Here is a 22,556-nt window from a genome sequence, read left to right on the forward strand (position 1 = left end):
TTTGACACTACTAATATTCATATGTAATATAATGAAAGTCTGTTCAATGCTGGATTTATTTATTTATATATATATATATATATATATATATATATAAACAACAGTTGATTCCGAAAGATGGGTCAATAACAACACTTTGTGCTCAAACTTCATATCCAGAACTGATACTTCCCTCACATGTTAATCAGAACAATTGTAAACAATAATTTCGTATTTATAAATTGCACACAAATGCCCTTTTTAACATTTTTCAGTGCGTGAGATTGTCCTGTTTTGTTGTTGCCAGTATTTAAAACAAAGACTTACCAACTCCAGACTTTTGACCACTAGTGTATACAGTATCATTAGTGTATACATGTAAAATTATTTTATCTGGATGGGTATGTTCCTGAATTTAAGGTTATGGTCTTAAAAAGCAAAATTATTGAATTGATGAATTTTGATCATCGGTATAGAGTCTAATGAAACCTTTTCTGGCCAGAAGCTAGTGGCTTAGACAAAAAACAGTCCCTGAATAGCATAAAAAAAAAAACAATAGACCAGTATGCAACAAAGTGATGGCTCATTCACATAATGTCCTGGTAGCCTGCAAAAGATTATAAAGATGATCACTGTGGGAAAAATGGGTTGAGACTGCAAATAAGAACTCGGAAGTTTCCAAATTAGGCATTTTTACCTTTAATGTAGCACATTGTTATGGGACTTTTGACAGGTCCAAATCTGACATTAGGCCATAAAAGACAAACCCAGTAAATCATAGGAATACTTAAAACACAAAACACAATCTCTGCACATGTCCATATAGAAAGTCATAATTTCCCTCTTAATAACACAAACAATCCTAATCTGCAAGCAGCTAACTATGACTATTTCAGCAACATTTATTTCAAAGAGCATAAATATTTAATTTCTCTTTAGTCTTTGCACCAGTAAAAGACCGATCACAGTGTTTTACCCTACGCAGGGCTTTTTCTTAAACGCTAGTTTCAAAAAGTACAAAATACATTAACGCAGGAACTATACTATTACTACTCTAAGTCAATCAAAAGGATTTTGGCACTCGCACACTTTTTTTTATATAAATTTTGGATGGTATTACATTGTGCAAAATGCAAATAAGCTAAAACATCCCACTAGTCTAATACTTTATCTTTCTATCCTGATTAGCTTACATCTTAGTGCAACACGGCGGTAGTTTGACAACTACCAGCTTCTTTTTCATTAACGCTTATTAACATTAATCTGCCAACTTGAACAACTGCATTAAACAAATTAACAAAAAAACTAGGTATGAGAATAAACAACAAATTCAAAAAGCAACTGCTACTAATGTCCCTTAATTTTTTTTCTTTTCAGAATCATAAATATCCATAACATTCAGTTAAAGGAGTATTCCAGGTTCAAGACAAGATAAACAAACAATCCACAGCGTTTGTGGCATAATGTTGATTAATAGGAAAAATTTCAACTTGTTTTCTTTATTTAAAAGAAAAGGCAAAAATTAAGGTTACGATGAGGCACTTACAATAGAAGTAAATGAGGATTTAAAAGCAAAAATGTGAAGCTTATTGTTTAATAAAATCACTTAAAATTGATAAAATGTGCATATTATTTGAGCTGTAATGCTGTTAATTTTTTTTACATACATTTTAGGGGTTTAACTTGTGCCTATACTATTGAAATAGTGAAAATGGATTGGTTTACTTTCATTGTAAGTGCCTCAATCACTGTGTCCCAGATTGCTTTTTTTCTTTTTTAAGAAAAGGAGGAACACGTTGAAATTAATTTTTGTAATAACATTATGCCACTGATCTGATCTGAACCCATACATTTAATGCAAATTCAAGAGAACAAGGCAAATCTCTCTCTTATTAAATAAATATCAGATTCAAATTTAAAGGAAAAGCATGGGGATGCTAACCATTTTTCTCCGAATACTAGATTTTAGATGACAAGAATAAAGGTATCACTGACAGCTTCACCAGAAGAGGGCACTATTGGCTCAGTCAGCTGTGATTTTGACGATTGCACAACCTTTTTTCCACTGTAGCATCATTCCCCATATTGCTTTTGGTATATTCGGCTTTGGCATGGTACCGTGGATATTGATCGCTTTTGAATTCAAGCGATCATGTTGACCTTTTAAAAAGTGTTATCAGAATTATTTTAGACTGAAATGAGATCTGTGGCACTGGATGAAAGATTCAGTGCTGCATACTTTGAGAACCTCGCATGAGAAAAGTGACGTGTTTGAGCCTACAGTAAGGGTTGTGTTATCTCACTATTGGACAGATGCAGTGGAGGTAGCTGCCTTTGTGTCACCTGCTGCACGAAGATGAAGAGAAACCCAATCACGAGGGCGGTCCCGAGGATGGATCCCACAGCCCAGGCGTAGGAAGACTGTCTGGGCGCGAGCAGGACCTCTGGTTTTGAGGTTGGCGTCTCCACTAAGAGATCCTGCACGCTTGACAAAGAGCCATTGTTGGGCAAGGGCTTGAGACCAAGAATGCTGCACATGAGAGGATAGAGGTCGACAGTGCGCATGGAGGCCTTGGTGTATTCGCGGCGGAAAGCGGGTCCGCGGGCGACAAACACAGGGTGCATGCTGGGAAGGCTGTTGTTGTAACCATGGTTTCCCACTGCAAATCAAGCACAAGATAATTAAATAACTGCAAAGGTATATCAAATATTGATTAGCAAGCACATTGTCGACTTTAATGTGTTATTGCATGTGTTCATTGTGCTTTAAAGGGTTAGTTAACCCAAAAATTAAGTCTGTCATTAATTACCCTCATGTTGTTCCAAACCAGGAAGACCTTCGTTCATCTTCAGAACACAAATGAAGATATTTTTAATGAAATCTATGAGATTTCTGTCTCTCCATTGACAGCTACGCAACTACCACTTTGGTGGTTCCAAAAAGTTCATAAAGAGATCATAAAACTATTTGAATCGAGTGATTTAGTCCAAAAAATGTCTGAAAAGACTCGATCACTTTATGTGATAAACAGATTGAATTCAGGCTTCTTCTTTTTTTTACACATAAATGATGATCAGCGAACATAAACGGATGCTCAACCGAGCCTGCTTGACGCACAAGAACTAACCTCTTGCAGAAGCTCAAACGTGCTGCGTAACATGAGAATGAACCTCATTGGTTCTTGAGGAAGCTCAAACGTGCTGCGTAACATGAGAATGAACCTCATTGGTTCTTGAGGAAGCTCAAACGTGCTGCGTAACACGAGAATGAACCTCATTGGTTCTTGCTGAAGCTCAAACGTGCTGCGTAACACGAGAATGAACCTCATTGGTTGTTACGGAAGCTCAAACGTGCTGCGTAACACGAGAATGAACCTCATTGGTTCTTTTTGAAGCTCAATCGTGCTGCGTAACACGAGAATGAACCTCATTGGTTCTTGCTGAAGCTCAAACGTGCTGCGTAACACGAGAATGAACCTCATTGGTTCTTGTTGAAGCTCAAACGTGCTGCGTAACACGAGAATGAACCTCATTGGTTCTTGTTGAAGCTCAAACGTGCTGCGTAACACGAGAATGAACCTCATTGGTTCTTGCTGAAGCTCAAACGTGCTGCGTAACACGAGAATGAACCTCATTGGTTCTTGTTGAAGCTCAAACGTGCTGCGTAACACGAGAATGAACCTCATTGGTTCTTGTTGAAGCTCAAACGTGCTGCGTAACACGAGAATGAACCTCATTGGTTCTTGCTGAAGCTCAAACGTGCTGCGTAACACGAGAATGAACCTCATTGGTTCTTGTTGAAGCTCAAACGTGCTGCGTAACACGAGAATGAACCTCATTGGTTCTTGTTGAAGCTCAAACGTGCTGCGTAACACGAGAATGAACCTCATTGGTTGTTACGGAAGCTCAAATGTGCTGCGTAACATGAGAATGAACCTCATTGGTTGTTACGAAAGCTCAATCGTGCTGCGTAACACGAGAATGAACCTCATTGGTTCTTTTTGAAGCTCAATCATGCTGCGTAACACGAGAATGAACCTCATTGGTTCTTGCTGAAGCTCAAACGTGCTGCGTAACACGAGAATGAACCTCATTGGTTGTTACGGAAGCTCAAACGTGCTGCGTAACATGAGAATGAACCTCATTGGTTGTTACGGAAGCTCAATCGTGCTGCGTAACACGAGAATGAACCTCATTGGTTCTTGAGGAAGCTCAAACGTGCTGCGTAACACCAGAATGAACCTCATTGGTTCTTTTTGAAGCTCAATCGTGCTGCGTAACACGAGAATGAACCTCATTGGTTCTTGAGGAAGCTCAAACGTGCTGCGTAACACGAGAATGAACCTCACTGGTTGTTACGGAGGCTCAATCGTGCTGCGTAACACGAGAATGAACCTCATTGGTTCTTGAGGAAGCTCAAACGTGCTGCGTAACACCAGAATGAACCTCATTGGTTGTTGAAGCTCAAACGTGCTGCGTAACACGAGAATGAACCTCATTGGTTCTTGAGGAAGCTCAAACGTGCTGCGTAACACGAGAATGAACCTCATTGGTTGTTACGGAAGCTCAATCGTGCTGCGTAACACGAGAATGAACCTCATTGGTTCTTGAGGAAGCTCAAACGTGCTGCGTAACACCAGAATGAACCTCATTGGTTGTTGAAGCTCAAACGTGCTGCGTAACACGAGAATGAACCTCATTGGTTCTTGTTGAAGCTCAAACATGCTGCATAACACGAGAATTAACCTCATTGGTTCTTGAGGAAGCTCAAACATGCTGCGTAACACGAGAATGAACCTCATTGGTTCTTGCGTGTCAAGCAAACATGCTTGAGCTTCCGTTTACCATAACGGATGTGTGAGTTGATGAATGTTTATGTGAGAATAAAAGCCTAAATTCAATCTGTTCATCATATAAAGTGATCGAGTCTCTTCAGAAAATTTGGACTAAACCACTCAATTCATATGGATTAGTTTTATGATCTCTTTATGAACTTTTTGAAGCTTCAAAGTGTCAGTTGCATAGCTGTCTATGGACGGACAGAAAGCTCTCAGATTTCATCAAAAATATCTTCATTTGTGTTCTGAAAGTGAACGAAAGTCTTATAGGTTTGGAACAACATGAGGGTGAGTAATCAATCATGTTTGGGTGAACTAACACTTTAATTATATGTAAACAACAATACGCACACATAAAGGATCCATTTCTGTTCTGCATGACCGTCCATCCCTCTTTGACCTCTATGATCAGAGGCATGATCCTGGCATTGTGTCTGTAGTGGTAATGCTCTGGGATCTCCTCCTTTTTATACACAACCATGTTAGGGTTGGCGTTCTTCAACGAACTGTAGACCTCTTCAAGTTTTCCTGGGTTAAGAAGAGAATAACACTCAAATACTGTAAAGGGTCATTCACACAGAACACGTTTTTCCATTCCACTGTGCCACTTTTCCATTGTTTTTCAATATAAACACGCCAGCTAACTGTTGCACTCGCATCTTTTGCAGCATCTTGTGCATGATGCAGCATTCTAAAGTTAAAACAAGTTCAACTTGTTTTTTTCAACGTGTTTCCAGACTTTGCATTTTTTTCCGCTCCACTGACTTGTGTCTTTTCAACAGCAAAAATGCATTCTGTGTGAATGTGTCACCAATTATAACAACATATGTTTCTTCAACTACAAACACCTGATTGTATTAATAGTGTAATAAACAATTACAAATGCTTTAAACTCTTTCTTACCTTCTTTCGGCAAAATGCCAACTACAGGACTCTTGTCCACCCATGTGTAAAGGTCACGGCTGACGTAGGTGTCCAGCTCAATAATCTTATCATGTGATAACTGAGTCATTCCGTGATCACTTGTAACAATCAGATTGAGCTTATCATAAAGGCCAGCGGCTTTGAGCTTTTCCCTGAGGAATCCCAACTTATCATCGATGTCTGCTATCACTGGATCCATTAGTGGGCTCTCCGGCCCCAAGTTATGCCCGCTCTCGTCTGGTTCCTCCCAATATAAGACACCAAAATTGATGGCCTCCGGCCCCGAGAACCAATCAATGAGTTTCTCGACTCTGGTCTCAAAGGGCATTGACGCATTATAACTCAAGTAATGTGTTGGGTACGTTCCACCGATTGCTACATCTGATCCAGGCCACATGGCAGCTCCGCTCTTCTTGCCAGCCTTTTGATTGGTCACCCACAACGGCACGGCCTCCTCCCACCACCACGCATCATACACCGAGGGTCCCTCCATGGAAAAGGACTTGTTGTGGATGGGGTCGTACATTTCGTTAGCAATGACGCCGTGGGTTTCGGCGTGTAATCCTGTCACTAAGGTGTAGTGGTTCGGGTAGGTCTTGGTGATGTAGGTGTTCTCCACTTTCTCCACCTGCACACCCTCATTCATCAGGTCACGGAAATTGGGCGTGGGCACTCGATTCACATAGTCCCAGCGGAAGCCATCAAAGGACACCAGCAGCAGCTGGCTTTGCTCTTCCTGCTGTGAGATTGATGTCTGTAGCAGTACTAAAAAGCAACTCAGGAAGAAGTTCTGGTATGGCATGATGCAAGCTGTTCTATGAAAGGGAGACCTATAAAAACAAATTCATTGTATAGACATGAATGGGGAAGGAAAGAAAGTTGTGCCATTAACAACATTTTTTTATTCTGAATAAGGTGTTAATTTGGATTTCTAGAAAATAGAATATTGACTTAAAGGATTAGTTGACTTCAGAACTAAAATTTCCTGATAATTTACTCACCCTCATGTCATCCTAGATGTTTATGTCTTTCTTTTTTCAGTTATAAAGAAATGAAGGTTTTTGAGGAAAACATTCCAGGATTTTTCTCCATATAGTGGACTTCACTGGGGTTCAATGGGTTGAAGGTCCAAATGTCAGTTTCAGTGCAGCTTCAAAGAGCTCTACATGATCCCAGACGAGGAATAAGAGTCTTATCTAGAGAAACCATCAGTCATTTTCTAAAAAAAATAAAATGATATACTTTTTAACCACAAATGCTCATCTTGCACTGCTCTGTGATGCGCCACGCATTACGTAATCACGTTGGAAAGGTCACGTGTGACATAGGAGGAAGTACCGTGGTAGTACTCTCGTTTTCTCCTCCAACTTCAAAATTGACCGACGTTGTTTTACCTCTGTTTGTAAAGGATGTTTGACTTAGTCTTTGCATGTTTGCTTTGTAAACACTGGATCAGTACTTCCGCCTACATCACACGTGACCTTTCCAACGTGATTACGTAATGCGCGGTGCATCACAGAGCAGTGCAAGATGAGCATTTGTGGTTAAAAAGTATATCATTTTATTTTTTTTAGAAAATGACTGATGGTTTCTCTAGATAAGACTCTTATTCCTCGTCTGGGATCATGTAGAGCTCTTTGAAGCTGCACTGAAACTGACATTTTGACCTTCAACCCGTTGAACCCCAGTGAAGTCCACTATATGGAGAAAAATCCTGGAATGTTTTCCTCAATTTCTTTTCGACTGAAGAAAGAAAGACATGAACATCTTGGATGACATTATCAGTAAATTATCAGGAAATTTTCATTCCGAAGTCAACTAATCCTTTAATCGGAATCTGATTTTGGCAGGTTTTGATGTATCCTAAATATGTAATAATATTTATTTGACACTTTTTGCCCAACCTTAAATCCAATTATTATTGGAAATGACACATTAAAAAAAAATTTTGTGCGCAAATCGTATTTGATTTGCCCTGCTTTTGACCTGGATGTCATCAAAAAAAAACTGAACAGTGTAAAGTTTAATTTCAAACAATAAATGGTGATATTATTTTTTTTATTATTTTTTATTTAGATCTGAGATTCCCAAATGTTTCTGTCAGCCGAATCTTTAATCTAAAACTTACTTGAAGCACATTTGCATTTTCATGGTTCTCTGTTCTTTTTTAAAGTGTTTTATTTTTATTATTTTTTTGTTTTAAAATCATCTATTTCTTTTAAATTGACATTTTTATTATTCAATTAATTATTAGCATTTATCTACTCACAAACCCCCTCCAGTTTGGGAAAGGATATATTTGTATTTTTAGAAACCAGAATATTGACTTAATCGGAACGTGATTATGCCTATCAAAGTAATGTGTTAACAACTTCTGATTTATATTTTAATATATTAAGAGCTGTAAACCAGTGAATGAATTCACACAGGAGAATGCTGCTTTGCGAAAGAAAAAAAAAATTATAGTTATATATAGCATATATTTAATAGCCTATATATATATATATATATATATATATATATATATATATATATACACACAGAATGACTCGCGTCAATCGCCACTCAACTGACACTGTTTAAATTTTAAAAAGATGATTCTGTCTTCAAAACAATGCAAATGGTCGCTCATTGTTCAGTAATATATGAACGGCGCTACATGTATGTACGGCTATATGTCATATTCGGTCATGGAAGTGCAGCCTACTTTCAGCGCGCCTGCTCAGTTAACAGGTGCATTTCTCTAATACACAATGTAACAACTAATGGATACATTTCGTTCTATAAACGCTCTAACAGGCCAAATATACCGATATAATTCGATTGTTTAGTGCGTCACTAAAAATGGAACATGATGACATCATGCACAATGCAGCGCCTGGAATGATCCTCGCGCTCGCTTCACTCCTGTCCTTCGTTTTGAATATATCTACAAAACAATCCTTGTTGGATCTAAATAATATCTTTCACGTAAACCTCAACGGACCAGTGCGCTTCTCCATTCAACGGCAGCCGCTGTTAACGAACGGGAAAACGCAGCTCAAGTTAGCGCAGTGCATGCTCTATGACAACTCTTATGTCATTACGATACATTATGAAAATGTCTCCGATATCATGCATCTTCGCAGTTAAAACCATTTACAACTAAACGTGTGCATGGCATGCAAGTAACCGTTCCGCTTACCTCTGTGTGTGTGGAGGGTGTTTGGCTCATCTAAAAAATAAACACAGGGTCGATCACAGGAAGCCCCGCCTATTTCCCTCGCATCGTTATCACCAAACGAATCTCATTAGGAGCGACGCGTTACGGAAAAATCATTAGCGATAAACTAACAACACTATTCATTTTATTTTAATTCAATCGTTTTTTAGTGTGGAATTAATGTGTAGGCAACTCTGCAATAGTAAATGTAAATAAAACGTTTTTTTGTTGTGCAGTACTATATTATTATTATTATTTTTTAAATGACTGGTAAAAAATAAACTGGTTAAAACCAGTTCTTGTATTTTAAAACGACTTGAAGGTGGTCGAGTTTAGGCGAATTTTCTTTACCGCCTCTTACAATCGCCACAGCGATTAAAACCTGTGTTTAAATAAATATATCTGAGATATTAAATCTATAATTAAGTATTTACCCTATGTTTTGTCAAATGTAAACAAATAAAGCGCTAAAGTAGAGCCTATGTGGTTACCTCAGGCTCCTCCGACGAACAATTTCTGTTCGTAAGGGTCTATTAGCCTATGTGAAAATACACATTCTGGCTATTTTTGAATGTCAATGAAACGCATATAGTCTTATACTTAAAAAACGAACATAAGTATTGTAAGTTTCATTATCAACATTCTCCACCAGAGGTCACACAAACATAATAAATGGTCATCAATAAGCATCTTAAAGGGATAGTTCACCCAAAATTAAAAATTCTGTCATCATTTACTCACCCTTAAGTTGTTCCAAACCTGTATAAATTTCTTTGTTCTGCTGAACACAGAGGAAGATATTTTGAAGATTGTTTGTTACCAAGCAGTTTTGGGGCACCATTGACTTACATAGTATTTTTGGAAGTCAATGGTGCCCCACATCTGTTTGCTTACAAATATTTTTCAAAATATCTTCTTATATGTCCAACAGAAGAAAGAAATTTATACATGTTTGAACAACTTGAATGTGAGTAAATGATGACAGAATTTTCATTTTTGGGTGAACTATCCCTTTAATTAGCCCAAATAGCCTACCCAATATATAGGTAGGCTTAATGCATTGATATAGTCTTCTTGGATAATAAGTATTTGAAAATAGACCTGATATGATGACAAAATGTGGGCTTATAGTCTACTTTTCTGGTCTTTATACCTTTTGAAAGAACTGAAATACACACAATAACACACGTCACATGTAGGCTAAGTCTCTGTAAAATTCTTTAAAATATTTATGATTAAAAGTATGCTGAATAAGATGTAAAATCGGGCTTTTAAATGTTTGATAGTAGCCTATTATGATATTTCCACATTTTCACAGGATTCCTATAGTTGTATAAGGCTAATGCAAGTGGACATCGGTCATCTTGAGTGTTTTTTTATTGGAGTGTAAGTTGGCCTCTCCTTGCTGTGGGATCCGGGGATGCTGCTTCACTCGCGGCTTTGAGCAGATTCTTTACCGTCTCCACGACAACCACAACCTGACGCAACTTACGCCCCTCCTCCATCCGAGCCTCTCATCTCATTCAAGAAACAAGTGTAGAGTAAAAGCAGTGTTATTGTGCTCTCCAGTAGAGCAGGACGCGAAGACTACAAGTGCCTGATAAACTACTCTGAAGGTAAGACTCATCTTTTCTTTAATGCTATCTGCACGAAGGGAGTGTTCAGACTCTCTAAACCCCATATGAACTGGATATTTTCAATTTTATTGTATTATTTATTATTTTATAATTTCTTTACTTTGAATCACTGTGCTGGTGTACGTCCTCTGCGCGCATAAAGTTTTTTTTAAGATGACTTTTAGTCTGATTTTTATGCAAGATCTACTTCACTGAGGAGTTGCATATATATAATAGGTGCATATATATAATATTTAATGCAGGTGCATCATAACATAATATAATTTATGATGTTGTTCTTGTCTTGAAAAAGAAAAGTAAACAAATTTCATGTTCCTGATTTAGGTTATTCAACACCCAGTCAGGTTTTTATATGTAGTTTATATTAGTTAGTCTGAGTTAATCATTGCTATGTGACGTGTAATAAATAAACTATTTGCTAATAATCAAAGAAGTGTTGTTATAACATGAGATGTAAAAGACAACCGAACAGCTCCACATGGAAAATTTTTAGTCATGTAGGAAAAGAATTCATGACTAATCTTATTGGTCGTGAAGCGAGACACTGGCTGGAACAGTTCATTTTCACTCCAAACAAGACAATAATTTTATGCTGAGGAACAAGATCTGCACTCCAGCTATATGACATTTAAGTTCACCGCATCTAATTAGACATGGATAAATTCAGTCATGACTAGTCTGTTTGGCCAGAGAACATTTAATATGTCTGGAAAAAAGGAGAATTTTCCCCTTGAGATCTGCATTCTAAACATAATACTTTAGAGAGTGTGGAAAGATACAGCACTCAAAACCATTATTATGATTCATGAAAAGAGAATTATTTTATTTATTTTTTTTGAAAATTTCTATTATATTATATTTAGTGCTGTCAAATCGATTAATCATAATTGCATCTAACATAAAAGTTTGTATATGTGTGTATGCATCATATATATATATACCAATATATATATATATATAGTTACAAACTTTTATGTTAGATGTGATTAATCGATTTGATAGCACTAAGTTTATATTATATTTAGTTAATTATAATTAGTGCTGTCAAATCGATTAATCGTGATTAATCACATCTAACAAAAAAGTTTGTATGTATATATATATATATATATATATATATATATATATATATATATATATATATATATATATATATATATATATATATATATATATATAAAATATATAACTACAAACTTTTAGGTTAGATGTGATTAATCACGATTAATCGATTTGATAGCACTAATTATATTATATTTAGTGCTGTCAAATCGATTAATCGTGAGTAATCGCATCTAACATGAAAGTTTTTATAGGAGTGTATGCATATATATAAAATATATAGCTACAAACTTTTATGTTAGATGCGATTAATCACGATTAATCAAATTGATAGCAATAATTATATTTTGTGCTGTCAAATCGATTAATCACGATTAATTGCATCTAACAAAACTTTGTGTGTGTATGTATGTATATATATTAATAAATATATAGTTACAAACTTTTATTATATGCGATTAATTGCATCTAACAAAAGTTTGTGTGTGTATGTTTGTGTGTGTGTATATATTAATAAATATATAGTTACAAACTTTTATTAGATGCGATTAATGGATTTGACAGCAATAACTATTATATTTAGTGGTCAAAATGATTAATCGTGAGTGATCACATCGATCATAAAAGTTTGTATATGTGTGAGTGTGTGTATGTATATATATAATATATATAGTTACAAACTTAGGCTATATGTTAGATGCGATTAATTGATTTGACAGCACTAATTATATTATATTTAGTGCTGTCAAATCGATTAATCGTGAGTAATCACGTCCAACATAAAAGTTTGTATATATATGTATGTATATATATATAATATATATATAGTTACAAACTTTTATGTTAGATGCGATTACTCACGATTAATCGATTTGACAGCACTAATTATATTATATTATATTATATTATATTATATTATATATATTATATTATATTATATAAATAAAGTTAATGCAAAGGCAAAACTTCAGAGCTCATTTTGTCTGTTGATAAATATCATACTACAGGCTTTTACATATTTTTATGTAAACAGAATGTGAATATGAATATTCATCTGAACCTATACATGTCATTTGTTTCTCACATTCCATACAGTATTTTCATTCTCTTTGTAGAGACTCCACCCTTATTTCACCATGAATTATCATTATTTTGTCTCATATTTTAAAGTCTAGGTTTAAGCACATTTTTTTAGACTGTAGTGAGAGTGGTTTGGGATGAATGGATCCCCCTGTGAGATGAGTGACGTTACTGCTGCCACACACAGAGCTGGAACAGTGCAGGAGGTGGAACAAAGCGCTAAATGAGCCGAGACGTTGGTCAGGAGTGTGATTAAAGTCCTGGAGCCATGTGGAGGTTAAACGGGGGGCAATTAAGAACCAACATACTCTAACATCCTCTCATCTTATGGGAAAGACGCATTCCTAGAGCAGCTGTGATGATGAAATACATCAAGGCAGTATGCCAAACACTAAATCACACATACATTAGACAGACAGCTTTGTGGGAAAGTGTTAAAAATGTGGGTGGTCCTGAGACCAATTACATTATAAGAACAATGCCAATTCTTCACGTGATTATGTCTGATCAGCAGTATTTTTGCTTATCTGTATTAGAGTAATGAGAGACTGTAATTGAGCAGCATTATATTCTTTGCTCATTGTCACAGGTCTGGCTGGTAGTGACATTTATTTCTTTAGAGCAGACAGTCTTCAGTGCTGCTGACTCATAGGCTGGGCTTAGTTGCTATGGCAACCGCCAGCTTTGTAAGATCCAGAGTGTGATATAAGGCATGGATGGAAAGTGTCCACGTGATCAGTAAACTTCCCGTTTAACCCATGATTCACTCCAGAAGATCTGGATTAGGAGTAGGGCTGCTCGATTATGGCAAAAATCATAATCACGATTATTTTGGTTAATAGCCTACTGAAGTCACGATTATTTTATAGAAATTTTAATTATCAGTGAAATTTCACAATTATCAATACTTCAACAATAACTAATACTAGGTTATCCAATATAAGTAAAAGGTCCTCAAAAAGGCTACAGAAGACAAGTAAACATTCAGCAATACAATAAGAACAAAGAAACGAATTACTAATTACAGCTTACTGCTATTCAGATGGTAATACCCTACAACAGATATTGAATAAAGTTTGATTTGATTAACTATAAGTAACTTTGCAACTACATGTCAACTTAACCCGAACCCTAACCCTAACCTAACAGTCTACTAATAATCCAATGAGAGTTAGCTGACATGTAGTTGAAAAATTGCATATAGCGAGAAGAATATCTACAGTGGACTTTTGAAATAATTGTAACCATTTCATTTATGCATCACATTAAGTATATTACTTTAAGCTAAAATATATATGTAATTAAATATTTAATATTAGGCCTAAACATTTAAACGATAAAAAGGTAACCAAGTTTGTTTCAATTGAAGGAAAGGATCAAGAAGCAAGAGATGTCTGGATGACTACACTACCAGGATGATACTGCTGGAGAAATGGAAGGTCAATATATGCATTGTTGATTTATTTTATAGCCCCACAGACTCACCATCCATGGTAACAGCAAGCAAATCCAAAGGTCTTTATCTTTATTGATCAAACAAGGCGATGAGATCATCTGACGACTGATTTTCACTGTTTATTTCTGGCGACACTAACCACTTCCTCAAAGGCCATGGATGCGAGCTCAATACCTCAGATTAATATAGAGGACTATGATGGCCTTGAGGTTGCCCCAGATGATCATTTGAGAAACCTGAAAGCACTGACTGAGAAGCTGAGACTTGAAACCAGAAGGCCGTCGTATCTGGAGTGGAAGGAACGAGTGGAAGCTCAGAGCTCCAGAGGCTCGGCCGCGCCGGAGAGATCATCAGAGCTGGAGAACGGTGATGGACTGAAGCCCAGCGCGACACCTCTGAGGAACATTGAGAATTCCCAAGTGACTGCAGGAAACGGCCTGATCTCTAAAAGCCTTGGAGGATTCGATAATATTGACGAAGCTCTGGTTTGGCTTAGAAAAGAACTGGTGAGTCAAAAAGTTTCAAAACCCGTTGTATCCTAATTAGGACTTAAAGGTATAATTCATGCTAGCCGTGTTAATTTGACCAGCAATGTACTAAAACATGTTAGCAAACTAGCTAATTTATGTTAGCAAACATGATAAAATATGCTAGCAATGTAGTAAAACATGCTAGCAACATGCTTATTCATGTTAGCAATGTGATAAAACATGCTAACAATGTGGTAGAACATGTTATTCATGTTAGCAATGTTAAAGAATGATAATGCTTTAAAGCATGATAATGTGTTAAAACATGTTAACAACATGCTAATTAATGTTAGCAACATGATAAAATATGATAACAAAATATTAAAATGCTAGCAATGAGCTAAAACATGCTACCAACATGCTAATTCATGTTAGCAAAGTGTTAAAACAATCTTGCAATATTAGAAATATGCTAATTCATGCTATCAGAATGCTAAAACATGATAGCACCATGTTAAATCATGCTAGCAACATTTTAGCACATTGCTCGCATGAATTAACATGTTTTACTAGCATGTTTTAACAGGTTTCAAGCATTAATTAACGTTACTGGCATGAATTAGCATATTACTAATATTGATAGCATGTTTTAACACATTGCTAGCATGAATTATCATGTTGTTAGCATTTTTTGTATGTTTTAGCATTTTGTTAGGATAAATTAGCATAAATTAGAATTATGTGTCTAACATGTTTCAGCACATTGTTAGCATGCTTTATCACTACTAGCATGAATTGGAATGTTGCTGTTAGTGATGTGGTAAAACATGTTAGCAAAAAGCTAATTCATGTTAGCAATATTCTAAAACAAATGCTAACAACATGTTATTTATGTTAGCAATAAGGGTAAAACGTGATAATTCATGTTAGCTGTGCTAATCTGACCAGCAATGTGATGAAATATGCTAGCAATGTGGTAAAACATGCTAGCAAAACATGCTAATTCATGCTAGCAACATGATAAAACATGCTAATAGCATGCTAAAAATGCTAGCAATGAGTTAAAACATGCTACCAACATGCTAATTCATGTTAGCATAGTATTAAAAAAATCTTGCAATATTAGCAATGTGCTTATTCATGCTAGCAACATGCAAAAACATGCTAGCGACATGTTAATTCATGCTTGAAACCTGTTTAAACATGCCAGCAAAACATTCTAATTCATGCTAGCAACGCGCTAAAACATGATAATTCATGCTAGCAGTGCTAAATCATGCTAGCCATGTGATGAAACATGTTCGCAACATGCTAATTTAGGCTAGCAACATGATAAAATATGCTAACAAAATGCTAAAAATGTTAGCAAAATACTAAAACGTGTTAACATGTTAATTCATGCTTGAAACCTGTCAAAACATGCGAGCAAAACATGCTAATTTGTGTTAGCAATGTGTTAAAACATGTTAAATGTGCGGTACATGATCTGGGAAATGCTAACAATAGCCTGCTAGCATTGAAAGCATACAATACCACTCTCCCTGGAAATCGCCGTCCAAAGCTACGCATCCCCCAAAACACATGAACACACACACACACGTTTGTTTTTGTGAATTGTGGGGACATTCCATAGGTGTAATGGTTTTTATACTGTACAAACTGTATTTTCTATCCCCCTACACCAACCCTACCCCTAAACCTAACCATCACAGGAAACTGTGCACATTTTAACTTTCTCACAAAAACTCATTCTGTGTGATTTATGAGCCTTTTGAAAAATGGGGACATGGGGTAATGTCCTCATAAGTCACCCTCTCCTTGTAATACCCATGTCATTATACAAATTTGTGTCCTGTCCTGTGATATGTCACAAAAACGCACACACACACACACACACACACACACACACACACACACACACACACACACACACACACACACACACACACACACACACACACACAGCTGCTCTCGGCAATGATGCAAATCAATTCTGTTCAGTTCTGCTGTGAAGCAGCTCTATAAAGAAAAGTGTCATTGTTCAGCTGAGGTCAGTTCAGTGTTGATTCGGTTCTTTTCAAAAACTATGTAAAGATCATCAAATATGAAATGAGTTCAATTCAGCTATAAAGCAGCTCTGCAGATCGTCCAGCTCAGTTCAGTTCTCATCTGACAGTGTCAGTGTCAGTGCAGTCAAATCAATAATATTGCTAATTATAAAGTCCTTTCCATGAGGAGTGGACTAATTTATTTTGCCCACCAAACAGTCATACAAAAACAAACAAAACAATAGGAAATTATAAGGGACCCCTGCAGATCCTCATGACTGTATCAAGTCTCTTAACATATGGTAAAAATGAAATAAAAATGGTGAAAATGAAATAAAAGCTTTTAAACTAGATTTTTAAAAGATTTATCTTTATCCTATACACACCTATTTGTCATTATCAAATCAGATTTTTCAAATTACTTTCTGCTTCTTTGCAATCATCTTTTTCTAAGGGAAGAAAACAAAAAGCATCCCCATTAGTTAGCTAATTTGACTGAAACAATGGAGTGACTGCGCAGGCCTCCATTACTACATCACTGCGCGAGATTCCCATTCATCATGTTAAAGTGAGTGGAAAAGATGGTGGGCAGACGAGCATGAGAGGCCATCGGTCTGTTTCCTGGCTCTCTGTTCCTGTAAGTGTAATCACTTCTCTTCCACTCAGCCATGTGGTTCATGACATACTTGTATGCACAGTCTATTATAGCCACTGCACGCAATGAGGCTCCTTCACCACATCAGAGGCCTTTCTTCTACTGCTTTGCCCCGTGTGTGTCCATAAACATTTACACAAAGAAAATTGGACACAATAACAAATAAACAGAGCCAGTTGTGGACTTCAATGGGACTTCTGAAGATCCATACCATCTCCCCTAATTTTGAGCCCCTTGTTATGTGAAATGGACAAAAGCATGTTTGCTAACAAAGATGGATCTACATGGCCATGTTTATTTAAATGGTTAGTAGCAATTAGGCAATTACGTAGCAGTAGGTTAATGCCAGGCATTTTGCTGTTAGTATGTAAGATATACACTACCATTCAAAAGGCAGGAAGACTTTTATTCATTCAGCTAGGATGCATAAAATGTATCAAAATTGACAGTAAAATCATTAATAATGTTATAAAAGATTTCTATTTTACATGACATTTGCATTTTAGGGGCCTGAAAATGCAAACTTTTGAAAACGGCTTTCAAGATTTTGAAAATGATATCGTTTTTGTCTCGGTGTAAACTACAAAAATGCGAATTTGGAAACACGGTACGTCATGCACATGCATATAATATGTTCAATCTATAGGTGTGTAGTGTTTCTTTTCAAAGTGACATCGCCATCTATCATTAATACAGCGTTTTTAATCGTTTTTGCTGATCCATGTGAACGGGGTTTGTTTTGACAACGTTGTCGTGTTTTCTTCACTATTGTGATGCATATCCAAGTGAAACAGCTTCTCGAACAAGAAAAAAGTTGAGATCTGATTGGATGGTTGTGGTTTGCTATTGTTGTGATGTCATGTGAGTGACAGGTTGTCCCGCCCTCACGCTAGTAAACACAGAAGAGATGTCGCTGTTAGAGGGAGGGGAAATTACTTTTCTGATTAAAGATTATGAGGGCACATACATTGTAAAATAATTATGTGCACAAATAAATCATTTATAAAAAAAAAAAAACTGAAATATTGCGTAAAAAATAATTGTCAATTATGATTTCATGGTGACATTAATTATTCAGTTGTTATCGTGCAGTTCGTTGTGCATCTAAACCTTAATCTGTGTAAAATAAGCAAATATTATTTCATAATGATTAAGTAAAGGCATATGCTTCATAATATTCACTGTAAAATTTGAGTAGGCGTAGAGACAGTTCTCATAATAAGCCTTAAAGGTGCCCGAATGAAAAATTTAATTTATCTTGGCATAGTTGAATAACAAGAGTTCAGTACATGGAAATGACATACAGTGAGTCTCAAACTCCATTGTTTCCTCCTTCTTATATAAATCTCATTTGTTTAAAAGAAGAACAGGCAAATCTCAACATAACACCGACTGTTACGTAACAGTCGGGATCATTAATATGTACGCCCCCAATATTTGCATATGCCAGCCCATGTTCCCAACATTATGAAAGGCATTAGACAAGGGCAGGCAGTATTAATGTCTGGATCTGTGCACAGCTGAATCATCAGACTAGGTAAGCAAGCAAGGACAATAGCGAAAAATGGCAGATGGAGCAATAATAATTGGCATGATATTGATATTGGTGATATTTGTAAATTGTCTTTCTAAATGTTTCGTTAGCATGTTGCTAATGTACTGTTAAATGTGGTTAAAGTTACCATCGTTTCTTACTGTATTCACGGAGACAAGAGCCGTCACTATTTTCATTATTAAACACTTGCAGTCTGTATAATTCATAAACACAACTTCATACTTTATAAATCTCTCCAACAGTGTAGCATTAGCCGTTAGCCACGGAGCACAGCCTCAAATTCATTCAGAATCAAATGTAAACAATATAACAGTATACAATACTCACATAATCCGACACATGCATGCCGCATGCATGACAAACACTAAGATCCATTTGAGGGTTATATTAGCTGTGTAAGCTTTGTTTATGCACTGTTCAAGGCAAGCGCGAGCTCCGTAGGCGTGGAGCACGAGAATTAAAGGGCCAGTAGCCCTGAATCGGCTCATTTATAATGATGCCCAAAATAGGCAGTTAAAAAAATGAATTAAAAAAAATGTATGGGGGATTTTGAGCTGAAACTTCACAGACACATTCAGGGGACACCTTAGACTTTTATTACATCTTTTTTAAAAAAAGTTCTAGGGCACTTTTAATGAGTTTCTCCTGAATGTTATTTATTCATAGATGGAGATGCGCATCCAGGACCAGCAGTTGGCTCGCCAGCTCATGCGACTACGCGGTGACATCAACAAACTCAAAGTGGAGCAGACGTGTCACCTGCATCGTCGAATGCTCAATGACGCCACCTTTGGCCTGGAGGAACGTGACGAGCTGTCGGATCTTTTGTGCGATGGACCCGTCACGCCGGGGTTCGGCCTCTCTTCACCACTGCGCCTCATTGGTGTCACAAAGATGAACATCAACTCCAGACGCTTCTCTCTTTGCTAGCCATTTACTGAGAGCAAAACAAGAGAATAAGCGACTCAAAAGTGAAATGAATAACTGAAACCCATGAGATCTGTTGTCACAGAACATCCTGTGCCTCTTGGTCAATGTACTTGTGCCAGTGAAACCATCTGAATTCATTGAATGAACAATAGACAATGACTTCTACAAAATGTCTGACCCATCAGCCATGGCTTTATGCCTTAGATACAGTCCTTGTTGTGGTCATGAGATATGTTTTGAAAAATGTTTTCCACCCCGTACGTTCAATTTTAGTGCTCCATCACCCCCAAAACACCCCCCAGACTTACAAAATCATATTGGGTTTCTTTTGTTGCACAGACCTGGCAACCCTGAAAGCGACCCCATAATGCATTGCGATAAGCTTAGTAAAGCAATACATACAAGATTATGGATGGGATGTTAATTATGAATAAACGTGCATATCATTCAGTAGATAATATTACACTTATCACTTGGCTATTTACCCACATAAGTAAATAATTAGACACAAATTATTGACTTGAGTTGAAATATTTTATTAGCTCTTTAAACGCAAAGCTTTCACAAAGAAAGCATTTGCTAGCAGGCAGCAAGTTCAAACTAGATGGACATTTAAGGGATATGGTACAGTCATACCACTTATTACGCAGCATTTCGTCACATGAATAATTACTGGGATAAGAGATATTGATTTGAGACTGTTTTAAAATCTTACCTGTTTGTCATCTTATAATCCATTACAGTGTACAAAACAATCGTTGCAAAATGGCAGCAGCAGCGTTTGTATGAAACGAGAGAGAGAGTCTGCAATACCGGATAACATAATTAAATAACTGTACACACAATATTGATTTGAGTTTTAATATTAGCTCACCAAACGCAAAACTTCCACGTGGAAAAAGCAGTTCTAGCAAGAGTAAAGCACTGAGTTCAGTTACCCAGATGAGCCTGTGTTATCAGTTTTTAGCGGTTGTTATCGGGGGATAACATACCGTTGGATGGCGCGATTGACCAATCAGAATCAAGTATTCCACAGAGCCGTGTAATAATGAAAAGTATTGATTAATGTAATTTAAATGTGTTATTTTCTAATATTTTTGTGTATTTTTATTCTTATTAGTGCACCACATTAGCTTTGCAACATGTTAACGTCACGCTCTCTAGAGTGTAACAGTGTCCGTCCACTTTTTCTGTGGCTTTGGTTCTGGAAGTATTTTTCCCATTTATTTTTTCATAGGGATTTTTTAAAAAAAAAAAAAAGTCTTTGTTTACAAGTTATAAGCCATGAACCAAACCAGCCAGCTAATAACAACATTTCAAACTTTGATTTAAAGAGAAAAAAGTATTTGAAAATCAGACAAAGGTAGGCTACTTAAATGGACTGTTTACTTAAAGGGTTAGTTCACCCAAAAATGAAAATTCTGTCATTAATTACTCACCCTTGTGTCGTTCCACACGTGTAATTTACCACTTTATTTACAAAATAATATTTTCTAAAGCCTGTTCATGCAACACATGCGTTGTGATGCTCTCATGAACGCACGTTGCAGATCAATATTTTTGCAAGTGAAGTGGTAAATTATGTTCCTAGCACTCGCGTCACTTCATAAAATTGAAGTTAAACCACTGGAGTCACATGGAGTACTTTAATGATGTCTTTACTGCCTTTCTGGACCTTGAAAGTGGTAGTTGTATTGGATCTCTATGGAGGGACAGAAACCTCTCAAACTCATCAAAAATATCTTAATTTGTGTTCTGAAGATGAATGAAGGTCTTACGGGTGTGGAACGAGTAATAAATGACATAATTTTCATTTTTGGGTGAACTAACCCTTTAACAGCTTTAGTGCAGGAAAGAACTACAATATGAAGCATTGCGAATGGCATAATCGAATTAAAATCCATGGCTAAATATAAAACTATTGATTAAAAGATTTTTATTATGTATATAGACCTTATTTTCCAGAGAAACATGCGCGCCGCCATCTTTAGAATATTGTCTTTGAACTTCCGTTTTCGCGGTAGCCCTGTATATTTCTATGGCATCGCTGTTGAAGAATAATTAGCTGGTGAAGTGGATTTACGTGTTGTAGAGTTAACAAAAGTTATCATGAACATTGTAATGTTTAAAGCGGGTGTCTTAACAAATGTCAGTAGAACGGGAGGATTTTAAAATGAGCAGTTCATTCATAAATACATAAGATCGCTGTGGAAATACAAGCCGGAAGTCAAAAGACAACGAGCGCAGCGCAAAATATGCATATACATCAAAATATTTAAGTAGGAAAATGACTCGTTTCTTTGCAGTATCATGGATAATGTAGTTTTTTTTCACCAGGAATTCTGCTGTTAAACACGATGTTTTAAGAAATACGCTTGAAATAATGCTGGCTGATGGCTTCAACAAAAAACAAGTCGATTAAAAACCTCATAGCTCACAGTAGTTTAGTCTTTAATTGGTTACAAGTTATTTTTAAAAATCAGTTCCCCTGTGGGAAAAACGAGTGGTATTTTTATTTCCAGAACCCAACTGTTGCGCTTAAAATGAATCGAGAATCCCATGTGGAATGCACACAGACTTGCTGCCTATCTAGAGCACTCCAAATTGTCCACGTATGAGGTTTCATAATGATTCCGATCTAGGCCATAGTGAGGCAGATCACGTTTTGGATTGGAGCTACAGCCTTAATTCAGTTTTGCTTATATATGATACAAATATGT

General features: G+C 36.5%; 2 protein-coding genes across 3 annotated transcripts; one reads left to right on the forward strand and one right to left on the reverse strand.

Annotated features, from left to right (window-relative positions):
- Positions 1 to 654: 654 nt before the first annotated feature.
- Positions 655 to 9,037, reverse strand: enpp5 (ectonucleotide pyrophosphatase/phosphodiesterase 5). Its single transcript, XM_048208350.1, has 4 exons — positions 8,926 to 9,037; positions 5,721 to 6,571; positions 5,169 to 5,345; positions 655 to 2,639 (listed from the first exon to the last, which is right to left on the reverse strand). Exons 2-4 carry the CDS (start codon positions 6,541 to 6,543, stop codon positions 2,257 to 2,259), a joined length of 1,383 nt encoding a protein of 460 aa, XP_048064307.1. The 5' UTR covers positions 6,544 to 6,571; positions 8,926 to 9,037; the 3' UTR covers positions 655 to 2,256.
- A 1,176-nt stretch (positions 9,038 to 10,213) lies between these two features.
- Positions 10,214 to 21,079, forward strand: fam167ab (family with sequence similarity 167 member Ab). 2 transcript variants are annotated; one of them, XM_048208353.1, is made up of 4 exons: positions 10,214 to 10,559; positions 14,092 to 14,215; positions 14,331 to 14,684; positions 19,573 to 21,079. In XM_048208353.1, the coding sequence occupies exons 2-4, from the start codon at positions 14,138 to 14,140 to the stop codon at positions 19,834 to 19,836; spliced, it is 696 nt and encodes a 231-aa protein (XP_048064310.1). In that variant the 5' UTR covers positions 10,214 to 10,559; positions 14,092 to 14,137; the 3' UTR covers positions 19,837 to 21,079. The 2 variants fall into 2 exon arrangements, with proteins under 2 accessions (XP_048064310.1, XP_048064311.1); XM_048208354.1 differs by having other exon boundaries at positions 10,216 to 10,559; positions 14,092 to 14,161.
- Positions 21,080 to 22,556: the final 1,477 nt, after the last annotated feature.

This window comes from Megalobrama amblycephala, linkage group LG11 (genome assembly GCF_018812025.1).
Source record: "Megalobrama amblycephala isolate DHTTF-2021 linkage group LG11, ASM1881202v1, whole genome shotgun sequence".
NCBI classification, from domain to species: domain Eukaryota; kingdom Metazoa; phylum Chordata; class Actinopteri; order Cypriniformes; family Xenocyprididae; genus Megalobrama; species Megalobrama amblycephala.

Coding starts and splice junctions, on each gene's coding strand:
- fam167ab (XM_048208353.1), top strand. CDS start 14,138: ATGATACTGCTGGAGAAATGGAAGGTCAATATATGCATTGTTGATTTA. Junction 14,216..14,330: donor CCACAGACTCACCATCCATG/GTAACAGCAAGC, acceptor ACTTCCTCAAAG/GCCATGGATGCGAGCTCAAT. Junction 14,685..19,572: donor TTTGGCTTAGAAAAGAACTG/GTGAGTCAAAAA, acceptor ATTTATTCATAG/ATGGAGATGCGCATCCAGGA.
- enpp5 (XM_048208350.1), bottom strand. CDS start 6,543: ATGCCATACCAGAACTTCTTCCTGAGTTGCTTTTTAGTACTGCTACAG. Junction 5,346..5,720: donor TGGCATTTTGCCGAAAGAAG/GTAAGAAAGAGT, acceptor TTCTTAACCCAG/GAAAACTTGAAGAGGTCTAC. Junction 2,640..5,168: donor CAGAAATGGATCCTTTATGT/GTGCGTATTGTT, acceptor CTTGATTTGCAG/TGGGAAACCATGGTTACAAC.